Raw genomic sequence first — 18,645 nt, forward strand, 5'->3', positions numbered from 1 at the left:
ATCTATATATGTTTCCAAATCTGCCTTTATGCATTGCTTTACTTATTGGAATCCTCAAATTGCACAACAACTCTCTTTGTCTTAAGTCCAATTTAGACACAAAAAGTTAGCAACTTTCGTATCGACGTGTCAACGGGGCGTGGCGTGCCGCCGCGCGGGTATGGCTAGTTAAAATACTAACTCGGAAAAAAGGTACATAGACATATGCTACCGAAAGGTTCTTTCCAAAAGAATTGTATTTGAGCAGACTGAAACCATACATACCCATAGACATATGCTCCATTTTAGTCAATAAAAATCACCCTTTGTCGGAAAAAAAAAAATCAATGACTGCATGTGCGCCAAAGGTTGGACTAATTTGTAGTACTACTCTAGAAACACCTTGAGTCCTTCAAATTATTTTGTATTGGTCCATCAATTTTTTTTTTCACATGGAGCATTGGACTTTCTTATAGTATTGTTTGCTTATGCAAGCATGCACTTTTGGCCTAGAAAAAACAATGAACTTCTGGATGAGTGAGGGGGCACTAGGAAAATATTATCCAGTAGAATTTCAAAAGGTGTTTTTTCTGTATTAAATAAGTCCAGTGCGTTTTTTATATGACTAATTTCATTACGTCTAAATTAAACTTCCTACTGCCACTTTGTCTAATTTTGTCAGTTTGGTTATGTTTGTCGCTGCTTGAATTGTTGACCCTTTTTTATTAAAACTTTTTGGATCTCTTTCTGACATAAATTATGAAGTATATACGTAGACATCATCACAATGATGCAGAGGCCAGGTCAACCTCATTTTCAAAAAGAAAAATATTATCGCTGCAGGCGAAGAAACACATCGAAAGATTTATACAATCAGTGAATAACCTTGTATAAATTCATTGTGTTGAGATTTTGGTATTGAAAACCTTTTGAGAAAGGGTAAAAACATGCACAAAAAGAGTCACAATGTCTTCAGTTCGGGCAAAAACTACCTAAATTGTTTGTCTGAAAAAAAGGTGTCACATGAACCGCCTACAGGTACTATCAGTCTCATCATGTACTACTTTCCTGGCTAGAGAAGAAGAGGATTGGCATTTCAGGCATCCATCACAAGGAGCGGTTGATGAGGCCACGCACGACGACCAAACCCAGGAAGAGCAGGTGATCCGCCTCCGGCGCCACCGTCAGCGCCAGCACGTCCTCCCCCAGCACCACCCCCGCCGGCGTCTGCTTCCGTGCGACCTCTGCCACCACCGCGCCATCCACGCCGCGTACGCTGTACTCCGACTTGCGGGCAGAGCACCCGTCGATCGTGTAGCACGTCCCCGTGCCGCCGTGCATCGCCACGGCGGCTCCGCCCTTCTCGGCCCGCCGCACGCTGAACCACTGCGTGGCCTCCTCCTCCTGGCCGCCGTTGTGGGCGCAGCGACAGACCTCCCAGCTCCTGAACATCCCGAAGCCCTTGCGCCTGATCCTGATGAGGGCGTTCCCCTTACGGTCCATGAAGAAGACCTCGCGGCCGCCCCTGCAGCCGTAGTTGTCGACGCGGAAGGCGACGGCGCCGTCGGGGCTGTACACCGTGCAGCCATTGCCGTTGAAGACCAGCGACTTCATCCACACCGTGTACGCCTGCTGGCTCCGTTGATCATCAGAGGACGACGGTGAGGCCGCGGCAGCGAGGGGCTGGATCTTGGCCATGGACGAGAGGTTGCTCTGCTTTAACGTCGCGATGAGATGAGCTGAGATGATTGGGATGGTGGGCGTCAGTGGCTGGTTTGGCCTATTTATAGGTGCTTCTACTCTTAACTATCGGAGGGTGTCTAAATCATTGGTTTAATGGCGCTGTACGCGTCACTGGTTAGGATAGAATAGTGCTACACAGAAGTTGTTTATGCTCCATCTGCACTGCACTAGTCAGCATGCAGTTGCCGCCACGTTTAAATAGTGTGTTGTTTGTTTGGGCTAATTTTCTTAATTAGCATGACATGGCAATACGGCAAATAGTGATAGAGATTAAAACTTTCAGAAATACTGCCTAACATTTCTATGTACGGTTTTGCTATTTCTTATGTACCTGAATTTTTTTGTTGCGTTAGTCATGTTTTCTTGTTCCCAAGCACACGAGATGTGAATGTTTGACCTCGCTGGAGAAGAACCAGCCCCACTATATATTATAAGACAAAGTCATAGCCTCATTATCTATCTTAGAGGGTGTTTGTTTCAGGAACTTATTGGCTTAGGGACTTAAAAAAGTCCCTATAAGTCCCATCTAAACCAAACAGGAGGAACTTATAGGGACTTAAAGTGGGCATTTGAGACTTATGAAATAAGACTCTCAAGGAGGGACTTATAGGGACTTATAGTTGTAATATGGTCTTATAGGGACTTATAAGTCTCAGGAACCAAACAGGTAGGGACTTCTTAGGGACTTGAGACTTATAAGTTGGGACTAAAAAAATCATAGGACTTATGAACCAAACAGGGCCTTAATTAGGGGGAATCAACATCCCCATCATCTTATAGGGGTGGGGAAGGGGGGGGTGCAGCGGATCACCAAAGTTGTTCAATAAAGTCACGAGGCATAGAGAGATGGTCGGGGCGGCGGCAAACACGGTGATGGCGGAGGGCGAGGTGCAAGGTCGCGGGTGGGGCGGAGGTAGGTGGTTAGGCCTGGGTTGGCCGGCGACTGCATGAGGAAGAAGGTGGAGGTTGAAGATGAACAGTGCTTGATTTATTTTCAACCGCTGGCTGAAGATCTAATGGCCATTGATGAAAGTAACAGATAAAACATGTTTTTTCAGGTGCCTAATAAATAGACGGTCCCATATATGTGACGATACATTGCATTTGCAGGGTAGACATCCTTACCTAGGTGTATGTGAATAAGAATGCAAATACATGTGGCGGGATAGTTCAAAGTCTGGCTTCTTCACTTGCATACATGTTATAGCTTCCAAAGTCCTACTAGGTCTAAATAACAAGCAATCCAAGCAAACCTAGGTGTAAACTTTGTCTGCTGCCCAAGAAACACACAGGCAAAAACTTCACTCAGTCCAAGCACCATCACATTTAATTTGCAAATGCATGTGAAAAGGGAGGACTGGTGTGATCGATACATGCAACTTGGCACTGAACGCTCTGGCTCTGCAACGTACAACACATGAACCGTCTTGCTTTCCTCCGTTGCAATGCATGAAGCTGAAACTTGGATCCAATATCCAAGCCGCAATGTGTAGCATGTGTGATTACTTGGACCTCAACGTCAACGTTGGAAGTGTCCTACGGATTCTTCTATTTGGTGAGCATCTAATCTGTAAAGCGGGTCCGACCTGTACGTACGCACAATGAAACGATGATAGGTACTCCCTGTTGCATCGCACCTAATTAAGCTGCTAGCTAAAAAAAAGCTAGCTAGGTTTAGCTAACGATCGATCTAATCGCCGTTGTTGTGTTTGTTCCCTTTCGTTTTCTCCGATGTCACTCCACGCATCTAGAGCTGTAACCCACATCATGAACCAATTGTTTTACAACAACAGTTATCCACACATGGCAATTGACAGAGTAACCGAAAAATAAGCTTCATTCATAGTTTTCCATGATATAACTAGATTAGTGCGGATACCTTTTTTTCCCCACCCGCCCCCGCGTCGTCCTCCTGGGCGACTCGGCTGGCGACTAGGGTTCCTCTCGTGCCGCCACCCCCTTCTCCCCGCTCTCCCTCGCCACCACCTGAGGGTCTCGCCAGGATTTTGCCCGCGGACGCCGGGGAAGGTGGCGGCGAGGCCTCTGACGCTTCGTCCGTGGCGGAGGTCTTCGGATCTGGGGCGGCGGCCCTGTCTGGCGAGGCATCGGCGTACTCTCGGCTAGCGCCAGCTGCGGGTGCTTCTGGCCGGATTGCTCGACCACGCGGGTGGTGAGCCGCCGGCGGGGGCTGGCTACGGCGCGGAGTTTTCCCCCTCCTCGCCGGATCTGAGGTCTGGCTCCCTCCTCCTTGACTCCCTTTGCACCGCCGGCCCTGCTGCTTGCGTCTCGCGAGTGCCGGATCTGTTGTGTGCTCGGTGGTGAGGCTTGGGACTACGGGAAACCGTTTGGTTGGCTTGTCCGGCCCGGCGGCAGCGACGCCTTTGGCGCCGTTCTTCCTCACTGGAGGTGCCGCCGTGGTCCTCCCCGCTCCACCCTTGATCCCCCTCCCGGGTGAAAGCCCAAAATCCGGCTAGGATTCACTACAAGAAATATGTCAACTAGTGATCTTTTGTCTGTGATCCTGGAAGAATTGGTCATAGATCTATGACCATTTCAGACCAATTGGTCAAAAGCTGTTCGAGGGGCTCCAAACCGTAAACCATTGTGACCATTTTGGTCAGAAAGGTCGTAATTTTCTTACACGAAAAGGTCACAAAGCAAACAGTGCTAGTCCGCTGCCTTATTTCTAGTTGTTAATGACCAATATAGATGGTCATAGCCTTGTAGATTGTGGTAGGTTGTGATGACTAGGCGCCATCTCATCAGTTTTTCCTATGTGTCATGTCCATGTGGCGGTTTTTGCCCTAGGTTGTGAAGCAACATATATTTCTGTTATTCCCAAAATTCCCAAAAAATCTCATAAATTCTTTGGGTCATATCTTCGTCAAATATGTAAAAACCTTCCTTGCCTAGTTCAAAAATAATTCAAAAATATTCATTTTCCTATTCTGATCAGAGCAGCATTTTGTGAAGGAAGTACCACTTTGGCATGTCCAAATGGTATCCATTTTCTACAGTGCTTTCCTATGCCCAAATAACCATCCTCCACCAAATACCAGCTCAATCCATTCATTATTTTGAGCCCAGCTTCAACATTCGTATGTATGTCCAGTGTGGTAGTTTGTAAAGCAAGTACCACATAGGCTCCTCCTTTTGACGTGAAAATTTGTGAAGACGGTCTTCTTAGTAACTGATCATCATCAGCCAAAACTCACGCCTATTAGCCATGTGCATTTCCCGTACCACAAATCAAACACTTGGCTGCTTATTCATATTTGAGCATCGATCGGTCTCCTCGTGAGAATCTTATGTTGTGATTTTCTTCCTAACACCTACCTGGGAGTGCCCAACCCACTAGACATACCTAGGCCACCCAGAACACATGGCAACGCCACGATCACGCGGTGACCACGCGGCGGGCATGCGAGTTTACGCGCTCTAGAGTTAGGGCCCTCGGCCACCGCCCAAACCTCGATGTATCGCCACCAAACCATGTATTTATGATTAAATAGGTACTTATGTAACTAGAAATGATTTTTGGAAAAAATAAATAGCAAACTATGAGGCAGCTGCAGTTCAAATTTGACCCGCTTCCAGCTGAATCGGCGGAAATTTGTCTTTTTCACGAGAGGTGGATCAAAACTTTTTGCAGCCAACCATTTTGTCAATTGTGCATTAAATATGTCCTAGTATTTTAGAAAATTGATTTGGTCCAATTTTGCAACAATTATTTGGGAGGTCCTTCACAAAAAAACCTCCTTTTGGGCACTCGGAAAATGAAAAATGGTTTTTTCGTCCAAAGAAAATGAAAACTTCCTTAGGCAACATTGTTTGCCATTCCAATATGCACCCTTGTGCACAATATGAGATCATTTGAACAAACTATGCCACGAATGTGGCCATAAGATTGATCATTTGGCTTGAAAGCCATGAATCTTCAGAGATGATAGCTCATTTCTGAGAACATTTTTTTAAAATAATTGCCGTATTACAAGTTTGTTATTTTTCCTGGGAACTTGGCCACATATAATGACACAATGCGAAGGTTTCCCAATTTTTTGTTTTTTTTGAATTTTTTTATGCCCGTTTCAAAATGCGGTCAAAACGGCGGGAATGACCGTTCCTAGCTAGTGGTTGAATCTTGGAATTTTATTGGTGTTTCTCTGATGAAATAGATACTTATGTACCTAGAAATGATTTTTAGAAAAAATAAATAGCAAACTATGAGGCAGCTGCAGTTCAAATTTGACCCGCTTCCACCTGAATCGGCGGAAATTTGTCTTTTTCACTAGAGGTGGATCAAAACATTTTACACCCAACCATTTGGTCAATTGTGCATTAAATATGGCCTAGTATTTTATAAAATTGATTTGGTCCAATTTTGCGATAATTATTTGGTACGTCCTTCACAAAAAAACTCATTTCGGGCACTCGAAAAACTCCCTTAGGCAACATTGTTTGCCATTCCAAGATGCATCCTTTTGCACAATATGAGATCATTTGAACAAACTATGCCATGAATGTGGCCATAAGATTGGTCATTTGGCTTGAAAGCCATGAATCTTCACGCATGACAGCTCATTTATGAGAACACTTTTTAAAAATAATTGCCGTATTACAAGTTTATTATTTTTCCTGGAAACTTGGTCACATATGATGACACAATGCGAAGGTTTTTCAATTTTTTGATTTTTTTTGAATTTTTTATGCCCGTTTCAAAATGCGGTCAAAACGGCGGGCTTGACCGTTCCTAGCTAGTTGTTGAATCTTGGAGACCTTTTGATGTTTCTCTGATTAAATAGATACTTATGTACCTAGAAATGATTTTTGGAAAAAATAATGAGCAAACTACAAGGTAGCTACAGTTCAAATTTGATCCGCTTTCTGCTGAATCGGCAGAAATTTGTCTTTTTCACGAGAGGTGGATAAAAGCTTTTGACGCCCAACCATTTGGTCAATTGTGCATTAAATATGAACTAATATTTTTAAAAAATGATTTGGTCCAATTTTGCAACAAATATTTGGTAGGCCCTTCACAATTAAGCCCATTTTGGGCACTCAAAAAATGGAAAATTGAGTTTTCGTCTAAATAAAATGAAAAAAAATTAGGCAACATTGTTTGGCATTTGAAGATGCACTCTTGTGCACAATATGAGATCAATATTTGACTTTTTCATGTGAAAAAGTAGAAGAAAAACAAAAAAAACACAACTATATGTGCTCTATTCCCATTGGTGGAATTTGTTGTCACACGGATCGATGACATGGCGCCCATCCATCCATCCATCTGTCCATACCACATCCATCCATCCATCCATCCATTTATGTACAGAGAAATAAAAGAAAATGAAAAACAAAACCCCACCCGCAACCCTCCTTCCCCCATCTCCTCGCCGCCACCCCAAACCCTACCCAGATCCCATCGATCCCCTCCTCCCATCACACCCCTCCTCCCCCCATCTCCTCGCCGCCGCCACCGCCGTCTCCCTCAGATCGAGCTCCCCATCCCGTCTTCCTCCCACCTCTCGACACCCGCACTCCCTCCCGTCTCCCACCCGCACTCTCTATCTTCCTCGCTCGATTCCCTCCTCGTCTCTCCCTCGCCTCGCCGCCACCCCCACCCACCGCCACCGGCGCTCCCCCGCTCCGCCCTATCCCCCACCGTCACCGCGAAACCCTTCACCCTCCTCCTCTCCCTCCCAGATCGAGCAGCACGTGAGGCGGCCGCCAGATCCGCCCCGACGCTACCAGATCCAATCTCGCACCGTCGACACGTGATAGGGTGCTCGAGGTCGTCTGCTCCCGCCCCCAATCGCTCGCGCACCAGGAGAGGAAGAGCGGGAGGCTACGACGCGGCCGTGCGGGTTCATCCGTGCGAGGAGAGAGTTCGCTGTGGCTTGGATGCTCCGACGCCATGGAGCTCGTCAACAAGGTCTCCTCTCTCTCTCTCTCTCTCTCTCTCTCTCTCTATGGTTTGACCCGATTTGTTTTGGGGCTCCTGTTGCTCTGTTCGTGACGCTCGTGCTTCTCTCTCTCTGCTGCAGGACACCATCTCCCTCTCCGTGTTGCTCTGTCCAAACCCAATCCAATTCGGTCCGTCCTCGCCAGCGAGGGGATGGAGGGGCCGCCGCGGCTGATGGCGGGGGCGGTGAGGGAGATATGGGAGCTGCCGGACGGGCCGGGGACCATCCAGCCGGTGCTGCAGGTGGCGGACCTACGCACCGTCACCACCAAGAACCCCGTCGGCCACCAGTCGGAGCGCTACCGCATGCTGCTCTCCGATGGCGTCCACTCCCAGCAGTCCATGCTCTCCACCAACCACAACCACCTCGTCAAGACCGGCACCCTCCGCTAAGGCGCCATCGTCCACCTCCAGGACATCACCTGCAACACCATCCAGAACCGCAGGTCCGTCGTCCGCCCCTCCTCCCCCTCGACGCTCTGGTCCGAGAAAGATTGGATCCTGGCCCGCTTGCTTCGGTTCAATTCTTGCTCATCCAAGATGCGATCTCGCGGTAGATTCTTGGGCTGTAGAGTGGATTGTTTGCCCACGACGGGGGTTTCAGAGTTGTTTGTCTCATTTAGTGAATTAGCCTGCCTGCAACCTCACTCTTATGTGGACTGTAATAAAAAGTTTGGTTTCCTATTCCACCGTGACTTGACATGCCGCTGTCTTTTTGCGAGTGTACTCTGATCCAGTGAAATGCACTTTGCTTTTCATGTCTTAATTAACAAGTACCAGTGCCAAGAAAGCCACTGGCTCCTAGTATGTGATACAGAACATTTTTAAGAACTACCCTTGATGTGTTAGGATTTTATCAACCCATGCGTGTCACGTTTTTAAATTTTGCTTGCTTACATGGTTGAGCACCTTTCATGAACTTGAGCACCTTTCTTTTTCTTCAGTACAACCACACGTTTTTTTCTTTAGCTCTCAAACTACAGCTTACATGGTTGTGCTTTCTTAGCTGTTAGCTTTCTCAGTTCTTAAAACTGTAACTGATACCACGAGTGTGAACCTTTGTGCGCAGATAATTGACAGGCAGGAGCTCTTGAGCCTGAGGACCGACGCCGAGAATCGTTACCTGAAGAAGGTCCTTTCTCCTCCACACCACCTCTGCCCCTCTCTCGTTTTGATTTGCTATGTTGGGTTCCAAGATTAGAAATATTTCTTGTTTCCATCTTTATCCATGTGCTATCATTAACTCTGAGAAAATGTTATGTTTTTGCTGATTAATGGCAGTACATCTTTGCTTTACTATCCCTAGAAGCTGCAGTTCATCTACCATAAACATGCCTAAGTTTATAAGATATGACATGTGCCAGCCCAAGCCTGCTAGCCATGCAGTCGTAGCTTCGCAAGCAACCCAACATCCTCTCATCTTTCCTCAACCTATACATCTTTTATTCTTCAGATTTTTCTTCCATTAAGCTACCGGTCTGATGGATGGTGCTTGCTGGCTTGCTGCTCTTTGAATGCTTGTGCTGCTGTACTGTGCTTCTCTAGTTGTTTGAATGCTTTTGCTGCTAGCCTGCTGGGCTGCTACTAGCTTGAATAAGTGTGCACTTGTGCTGCTGATTTAATGCTTATGCTCACGCTGCTATTGATTAATTGAAGAGAACCAACTCCAAGAAGTGATAAGTACATGTTAATTATTATTAGCTTCAAAATCTGATCAATGCCTTCTTGCAATAACAATAAGCATGAGAATTTGTAGTACTTAAATCTGAATCCCAGCGAGTATGCGATTGGTTTTCAGTTTTGCTGGACATATATGTGGATTCGGAACTGACTGGAACATGATGGTTTTGTTAGCCCACTGAAGAATTACCCAACACCTCAATACTCTGCCACACTATGTTGAGTTTTTTTAATCATGTGCAAGTTAATTGATACTACAGTAGTCTGTTTAGTCCTAGTTCTTTGCAGGACCTTGTTCTGTTAGACTCAGCATAGAAGTATGCTACTCTTGCAGTGTCATGAGGAATAAACTTGCTGATTTCATATGTCGTCCTATGGAAGTCACCAGACTCTTTTTATCAACACTAATTTCAGATAGATAGGTGCTGCTTACCATACCTAAGAGTGTAGCATGCTGTGAAGGGATACTCCAAAGTAGAAAATTAAAAGATGTTAGTAAAATCAGTATGCATCCCTAGTGATGCTTTATCTTGTTATTTTTGTCTGAGTGTTGTGCTGTAGCATCACTGACTAGTATGTTTTTTTTCGAGGTCTATACAAGTGCCATCTATGTCTGTCAACATAAGCCTCTTGTCATGTCATGTATCTATTATCACGTTAGATGTTTTATTAAGTGAATGTTGTTTTTCTTGAAAGCGTCGATGTACTGGTGCGAACACTGCTTGTGTAGTTATGACTAATCAGTTTTCCCCTCTCTTATATAGGAGTTCCTAGGTCGAAGAAATTCGAAGAAGCTCGAAGCCCCTGTCAGCGACTTGCTTTATATGTTATTGAACTTGTAATGCAGAATTTTCTTGGAATTTTGATGTAAGGCTGATCTTGGGAATTGGGTGTATATTTACTTGCTGGACTTGTTATTCAAATGCTGGTTGTACTTGTTATACAAATGCTTGGAATTTAAATTTGTGCTAAATGTATACGTAGTACTGAAAGAGGCCTTGGCCCAAACGCTACCGGACCTTAAAAAGGCCACTGACCAAACATAGTTGAACTCGGTTTCAGCAAATACCAGTATATTAATTCTTGAAAATAAATAAAATGAACTGTAAAAAGGCCGAGTTATGAAATTTAAAAGGAGAGCAAAAAAGGCAGAGGCTACAAAAATGAATTGATTGTAATAGGCTGTGGCCCAGAAATTAAAAGCCCGATTAGTTGGGCCTGGCCCATATAGCTGACCGAAATTAATAAAAAAAACATATAAAAGGCTGAATTGTTGGGCTAGGCCCATGTAGAAAACCGAATTGGACCGGGCTGAATCTTGTGCCACATCAGCTTGCCACGCTGGATGCCTATGTGGCCTGGGGAGGTTGCTAGTGACCAAAACGCCACAGTGGACATATTTTGGTCATAAACGTCTTCGACCATTCCAGAAGAAAGGTCGCTATAGTCAAATAACGACCCCCAGCTTTTGACCTTATGTTTTTGGTCACAAAAAGGTCACAAATTGAAAACAATGACCTTTCAGTGACCAATAGTGGAGGTCACTAGTTGACATATTTCTTGTAGTGATTGGGCGGCAACGGCTGGTTTCGTGTCTTGCTCCTCCTTGGAGGTGCCGCTTGGGGAGGGTTCGTGTTCAGGTTAGGTGTGTCAAAGGTCCGAGCTTTGTCTTCAGCAGCTGCTCCCGGTGGCTTTCCGGTAGTCTCCTGGTGTCCTTGGTTGCGGCGGTATAGTGGATGTTGTGTGCTCATTGTCGATGGTGTTGTGCTCTGCGGTTGCTCCTGGCCCCGAGGTTACCATCACTTCTGCTCTAGGGTGAGCGCTTCTCAGGTCCGCTAGTTCGAGGCCTTTCGATCCAAGGCGAGAGGGAAGGGTCCCTCCACGGCGCGAGAGGAGGAAGACGCCTGGTTTTCTTCATCCTGGGAGTCAGCCCAGTTCATGCCCATTCTCTGTTCTAGCAGGTCTTCATCCTGCTCTGCCTGTCGCTACCTTTGTTATCAGTTATGTTGCTTTCTTCGGCTAGTACAAGCTATGGGCTCGTTTCCTTTCGTGCTTGTGTGCTGCGTTGAGTTGTAAGCTTCCTAGAGTGCTCCCTTGTATCGTTGGGCCGATGTGGTTTGATGTTTGTTTGTAATTCCTGGCCGGTTGATGGCTTTGTTAATTCAAAGCCGGGCTCTTCGCGAGCCTTTGTTCTAAAAAAAAGCTAGATTAGTGCGCATGAGTTCATTTCCTGCATACTAACGGCAGTTCGTGATGATGACCTAATAAAATGGATATGGATGCCACGCATGCATGGTGCTGAATATATTAATTGGTTGATTAGCCCAACTCATAGGAACAGCGAAAAAAGATGGCCGGGGATGCAGTGTTAAATAAAGCAAGGGCATGCCACGAAATTGGGAGCCTTCTGCGGATCAGCAACTCTGCTAATAATGGAGCATAAACTATATCATTTGGACGGGAGACTTCTGAAGATCATTTTCATTTGTTAATCACAGAGTTAATCATTTGGAGATAGCATACAAAAACCGTTCGTACGTATGTGATACACTATTTTATTCTACAAGAGACAGACAGAGAGGGGATCTTGAGAAGGTGAGCTTGCTGACCGAATCGATGCGATATCTCTGCAAGATATGTGGAAATAATAAACAGAATATGACACCTCATAGATTGGATCAGAATAGTGCTAGCACAAGTCTACGACTGTAGGTCCACGTAGAGCGCACGTTTATCATCAGAAAACATTATGCTTCGGACCCTTCAATTGCTTGCCTTTTACTCGCAATATTTTTTTGCTTGCCTTTCTTTTGTGGGTGATCAGTTTCTTGCCTGCATACGAATTTCTTGTAAGTTTTTTTAATAGTTTACGATGAAACGTGGTCAATAAAAATACGACGTTCGTTTGAACAAGCTAGCAAATTTAGTACTACGTACTGTGGTCCTTCAGCTAGCACTCAGTAGAGAAAAATCCAAGGAAACTATGCTTAACGATAAGAGGGACGTGCTGGCTCTTGAGTCAATTTTGTCAATAAGAATGGTATTTGTCCTGGTTTCAAGGAAACTGTCATGCAAGCGTGAAAAATAATTAAATTTTTGATATAGTACTACTATGTACCGTGTAAAGCTGCTTATATCCTCTGGAAAAAAAAAGGCCTCAAGCTTCTACATATACTCCTACGGTCCTACCTCACATGTAAGGAGGAATTGTTTAATCTATTCTTGTTGTGGACTTAGGTTGGTAAAAGGAATATAGTGAAGTGTCGAGCAGCTGATCTCTGGAACAACACGCGGAGCAAGTCAGCAGTCACATACACCGTTTATTCGTCGCACTTTCCTATCTTTGAGAAGTCTCAACTGTAGCGCATCGAATGCAACACTGCTCACGTTTGAACAGATTCTCACCTCAACAAGAACGTGCAGATGGAAGAGCACCATATACTTCTAGATGCTTGATCGGCAAGATACACATGCACAATCGGTGTACTTGTGTGGCATCATCACTTTACAACAAGACAAACAAAGGGAGGGACGGAGCTCGTAGAGTATCTGATTCTGATCCCTGCAGGTTAGCCATGTACTTAAGCATTGTTTAGTCGAATTAACACTTGTATATAGGATGTCCCTAAAGAACTCAACGTTGACGCACATCTGGACGTAGTATGATGGTTAACGAGCACGTTGCTAGCATCTAGCGAGACGTGTATGTATGCCATGTCGTCCCTAATGAATTAACTATCATAAATATATGAAAGAACAGGTGCTTCCATAATTCTCCCATCAAGGTTTCATCTCTGGTCGATTTTACTGCAGAATTTTGGTTTCTTCGAGACATGGCAGGCTACCACGACGACACCGCAAGCTTTCAAGAGGAGCCATGGTTCAGTGTATGGAAGGAGCACAAGATTATGAGAAGGACACGGATGTGGAGTCGTTGTCAGGGTCGTCGCCGCCGGTGCAAAGGCGTACATGATCGATGCTGCGGGTTGGAATTTGAAGCCAGAATTGTTTAAGCGGGGCTAATCAGGGATCAGATCCCAACGGTACTTGCCCCGCTGATCCTTTTCCTCCGACTTTCTGCAGAGCGATCCACGATGCGATATGTATATCATACAGTATATACTATAGGGAATGTATGCACGCGCGCGGTGTGTATGTATTCTCAATCAAAAAACTGAAAAGGTCAGCCTGCTCCACGCGTCCAAAGAACATTTCTTTCTTCATCTTTGAGGTAAATAAATGCCCAAAGAAAGTAGGGGCACCCGCTGTTCAGGTCCTGTTATGTTGAGAGAAAAAGAAGCTCCCCCGCAACAAAAAAAAAAAGAAAAAAAAGAAGCAAATGATCCGGTCACACTTGGAGGTGCCTGCGCTTTTTGTTGTACACAGTACAGATGCAAGCGCTTGCACGCAATGTTCACGTCCACACTTGGAGGTGCCTGCCCTGCCAACGAGTTTCACTGATTTCGTTCCCATTCCAATACAAACAAACTATGGTAACATGTATGCAGCGTTTATACGTACTCAGACAGAATAATTGGCATTACTAATTAGTGATCTTCAGAGCCCTCCATCGTGACGACATATATCCTTTACGATGAGAGTGGTTTTTTAGCTCCCGGATGCGCCTACACTCTATATGAATAGCAAATTAAAGAAAAATAGAAAACAAAGTCAAAAAAATCTGAAACTCTGCAACGTCAAATATGATCAAAGTTTGTAGGTGTTTGCAAGTTTTCATGCCAAAAAAAACATTCAAGGAGCTCTACAGAAGAAAAAGATTTTAATGCTTGAAGTTTTGAGCACTTTTAGCACTGAAATCTGTAACTTGTGTTATTTGAGGAGCTCTACATGATACAACCCACGTCAGCACACACACATCTTATAGCATCACATCCAATGACTATAAAAATAAATGAGATCAAATTATATCTCATCTAGATGAGTTCTAGCAAAACTGTATTTTGTTATGAAAGCTTGCAAGAATACCGCTTCAGTTCAGCTTACTAGTATGTGCCTACTTTCTTTATGCTCGCCGAACATAGTACGCTGAACTGAAGGAAGGATAAGTACTTGCGCCTATTTTCTTTATGCTCACCGAACAGAACAATCTATTTTTCTGACAAACGATCATGGATTTTAAAATGCAAGTGCACAGATGTTCTGTATTGCATTATATCGCGGTTTATTTAGTTCCAGGTTTCAACCCCATGCATATGCATTGGATCGATGTTCTGGAAAACAAGTTGGAACTGCTACCCTAGAAGCACTAGCAAAACGTGATGCTAATCGGATGCTGACTAGGAGTAGTACATTACTACTAGTACATGGATCATAAACAGCTTTGGTGCAGCACTATTCTATCCTTAGTTCCTTACGCGCGACGCACACACTGGACTGCCATTAACAAAGTTGTTCAAGCATCCAGAAAAAAACAAGTAGTTCAAGCATCTATAAATAGATGAAACCAACCACTGCACCCACCATCCCAATCATCGCAACAGCAGCAGCAGAGCCGAGCAGAGCAATCTTCTTCGATCTCTCGTCAATGGCCAAGATCCAGCCCCTTTCTTCGTCTCCTTGCTCCACTTCTTCCTCCGGAGTTCAACAGGGCAGGCACGCGTACACGGTGTGGATGAAGTCGCTGGTGTTCAACGGCAACGGCTGCGCGGTGTACGGCCCCGACGGCGCCGTCGCCTTCCGCGTCGACAACTACGGCTGCAGGGGCGGCCGCGAGGTCCTCTTCATGGACCGCGCCGGCAACGCCCTCATCAGGATCAGGCGCAAGGGCTTCGGCATGTTCAGGAGGTGGGAGGTCTCCCGCTGCGCCCAAGACGGCGGCCAGGACAAGGAGGCGACTCCTTGGTTCAGCGTGCGCCGGGCCGAGAAGGGCGGGGCCGCCGTCGTGATGCACGGTGGCGCGGGGACGTGCTACACGATGGACGGATGCTCGCGCAAGCCGGAGTACAGAATCCGCGACGTGGATGGCACGGTCGTGGCGGAGGTGGCGCGGAAGCAGACGGCGGCGGGTGTGGTGCTCGGGGAGGACGTGCTGACGCTGACGGTGGGAACGGAGGTGGGCCACCTGCTCGTCTTGGGTTTGGTCGTTGTGCGTGGCCTCATGAACGGATCAATGTGATGGATGCTCCTTCTCCGGCCGGTTCTCCCGGCGAAAATCTCCAATTTTGTACAGCTAGTTTAGAGTAGCCGAGAGTTTGTTTCACACGAACATTTAGAAAGCATTTTGGGAACATTTTTAGCCAAACTGAGGACATGTAAACTCTTTTTGGTGGATGGTTTTTCACCCTTCATCAAGGGTTGTTCGAAGAAATCCTTGTAGACGTATACATGTGGTAACATAATTACAAATGTTTTCTGTTTGGATGGAATGCAACAACGATTTGACAAAGTCAGAGCTAGATTCTTTTGGACACGGGATGCCATGAAAAAAAATACCATATGATTGGATGGATAGACCTTTGCACCCTAAGGGAGTGAATTGCAGAAAACATCGATATTGAAGGTTAGGATTGCAGTAACCACATTTCTACGGTTTTGTGCTAGAAACCACTAATTTCAAGTCTAACTTTTTGCGAGAAAAGCACTAGCTGGTGGCTTTGTGTCATTTGATGACGATTATGACATGTAGGGACCGCAAATGATAACGTGGCATAACTGTTCATGTTGGACGTCGTTATAGATATTTTTTTACCAGAAAATCCCTTCCTTCTTCAAAAAAGAAAAAAACACTCATGAGTAGAGGGGTCGCCTCCGACATGTCGTCCTGGTGCCGCCCCTCCCTCGCCGGCCACCTCCCCGTGTCCTCCCGGTGCCGCCCCTTCCTCGCTGCGCCGCCTCCCTATATGCTCCCGGCGCCGCCCCTCCTGCGACAGGAGCACCACCTCGGGGGAGAGAGCGCGAGCAGCCGCGGCGCCCGCCGCGCACGGGGGTGCGCAGCCGCAGGGCTGGCCGCAAGCGCGAGCAGTAGCGGCGCCTATGGCCATGACGCGAGGAGCAGTGGCACGGGTGTGCACAGCAGCGGCCCTGGGCACGCATGGGAGCAGCGGCAGCGCGCATGGTAGCGAGCGCGAGGAGCAGCGGCGCGGGCACGCACCGTGCATGAGAGCAGCGGCGGTGCGCATGGCGACGAGCGTGAGCAGCAGCGGGGCGCATGGCCGCGAGCACAAGGAGCCGCGGCACGGGCGCGCGCCGTGCATGAGAGCAGTCGCGGCGTGCATGCCGAGAGCATGAGCAGCAGCGGCGCGCATGGCCGCGAGCTCGAGCAGCGGCGGCGTGTGGCCATGCATGGACGGGAGGAGCAGCGGCACTGGCTGCGCATGAGCGGGAGCAAGGAGCAGCGACGTCGTCGGTGGGGGAGATGGCCACCATGGTCGTCGACGGTGGCCTCGCGGAGGAGAGACGGGGAGGTAGGCAGTGAGGGGCTGCTTGCTTTTTTAGTTTTTGAAGAAGGGTGTACATGTAAATTTTTAGGGACTATTTTGTAAATCTGTATAAATCCTCTGTCTATCGGCATCTACTGTGAACCGGTATGCCACGTCGGCAAAAGTGTGACCAGCTGTCATAATCGTCATCAAATGGGCCAAAGCGGCCAGCTAGTTTTTTTTCAAAAAAATAGACTCGGAATTAGTGGTTTTTGGCACAAAACTGTAGAAGTGTGGTTTCTGCCACCCTGGCCTTCAATGTCGATGTTTTCTGTAATTCACTTCACCCTAAGGCTCTGAAAGGACATGTGTTGTTCACTTGCAAGAAGATGAATATATTACTTCTCATGAAATGGTGTTGGAAGCTTTCTCAGAATCCCATGGGGTTGTGGGTGACGATCTTAAATTAGTTTAGATACTAAATTTGCGGTGACCAACGGATAGGAATTTTTTTTCTAGTTCACCAAATGGCTTAGTACAACGCCCCTTCATAAGAAATATCCTCACCTCTTTGTCCTAGCCTCAGAGCCTACAATTAGTGTTACCAAGCTTTTGCAAGACAACAGAGTCAACATTAAGTTTAAGTGCAACCTCAAGTAACTGAGTGCTAGGAAATTGGAATTTGCTCCGTGAGAGTTGGTTTGAGTTACCCTTAATGACAACGCCGATACAACCTCATGGGAGATGGAAGCGTAAGGTCACTACTCTGTTAAATCTATGTATAAGTATTTGGTTCGTGGGTCTGCCACTGCCTTGCTTAATTAGTGCCTTTGGTCTACATTGGTGCCACTGAAAGTGTGTGTCTTCTTGTGGAGAATGGTGCAGGACTGTTCCGGCCTTGGCCATCAACCCACTGAAACATCATGGCTTGGGTGCTGGCACTTGTGTGTTACGCTTGGAACCTGAGAACACCAATCACATTATTTTCAACTATGCACCGACCGAATCATTTGGAGATGTATTTGCAAATGCTTTGGTTGCACTTGGGATCCAACCACTTCTAATGAGGTGATTGATATTCTCAAGAATCTTAGAGGTCATCTCAGACGCGTAGCTTGAAGGGCAGTTGCGATGCTAGCCTTGAAGTTGTGTAATTGTCGCAACAAATTTGCTATTGAGGAGGCATCCCAAATCATCCAACTGACTATATTAAAATCTCTATTTTCTTTAGTTGTGAGGGTCCCTAGGGAAGATGAAGGCCATGGGAATGTGCACTGAATCAACAGAGAAAGTCAGATCCCATGATGATCACTAGCAACGTTTATCTAGAACCCATTCCTATGTTTTGTGCTCAATGTCGAGGCCTTGTTTTAGTATTTGGTACTTATGTATCTTTGTGGTTTTGGTTTGTTCTGTAAGACTATGTTATGTTGGTCTATCCACTTCTCGAGCGTTATTGATTTAAAGTAAGAAGCTTTAGGCACCTTCCATCTAAAACAACTACAAATGTTCTCTTAGCGAGTACATTTTCCTGAACTTTATCATTAGCAAGACCAGTGATTTTGGTCATGCTCTAATTTGTACTGGAGAATAGGATCGTTCAATTCCTAAATCACCTCCCAGAACAACTTACATAAAAGGAGGCACAAACATCATGTATCGATTTTAATGCCTGTTACCTACTTATATGACAGCTTCAACCCGGTCACATACATTCTTATTTGACCAATTGACTCAAGAAAAAGTGTGTGTGGTAAACCATACTTCCATTGGAATTTCCACTGGTGGCTGCTAGAAGGACCTCTGTTTTTTAAATCTGCTATCTTGATTCGTATTTTTTTCTGTAAGGGTTTGTGCTGATTGATATACTACTTGTGGACTTTTAGCAAGAGAAAAAGTCGC

General features: G+C 46.0%; 2 protein-coding genes across 2 annotated transcripts; one reads left to right on the forward strand and one right to left on the reverse strand.

Moving 5' to 3' along the window:
• Nucleotides 1–1,043: 1,043 nt before the first annotated feature.
• Nucleotides 1,044–1,712, reverse strand: LOC123066315 (protein LURP-one-related 11). Its single transcript, XM_044489422.1, has one exon. The coding sequence runs from the start codon at nucleotides 1,675–1,677 to the stop codon at nucleotides 1,087–1,089; it is 591 nt and encodes a 196-aa protein (XP_044345357.1). The 5' UTR covers nucleotides 1,678–1,712; the 3' UTR covers nucleotides 1,044–1,086.
• Nucleotides 1,713–14,783: 13,071 nt separating this feature from the next.
• On the forward strand, nucleotides 14,784–15,500 carry LOC123066316 (protein LURP-one-related 11-like). Its single transcript, XM_044489425.1, has one exon. It carries the CDS (start codon nucleotides 14,823–14,825, stop codon nucleotides 15,498–15,500), a length of 678 nt encoding a protein of 225 aa, XP_044345360.1. The 5' UTR covers nucleotides 14,784–14,822.
• Nucleotides 15,501–18,645: the final 3,145 nt, after the last annotated feature.

The sequence above is a fragment of the Triticum aestivum genome, chromosome 3B (assembly GCF_018294505.1).
Source record: "Triticum aestivum cultivar Chinese Spring chromosome 3B, IWGSC CS RefSeq v2.1, whole genome shotgun sequence".
In the NCBI taxonomy this organism is placed as follows: Eukaryota; Viridiplantae; Streptophyta; class Magnoliopsida; order Poales; family Poaceae; genus Triticum; species Triticum aestivum.

Excerpts from the sequence above, each read along its gene's own strand:
- LOC123066316 (XM_044489425.1), top strand. The coding sequence starts at position 14,823 with ATGAAACCAACCACTGCACCCACCATCCCAATCATCGCAACAGCAGCA.
- LOC123066315 (XM_044489422.1), bottom strand. The coding sequence starts at position 1,677 with ATGGCCAAGATCCAGCCCCTCGCTGCCGCGGCCTCACCGTCGTCCTCT.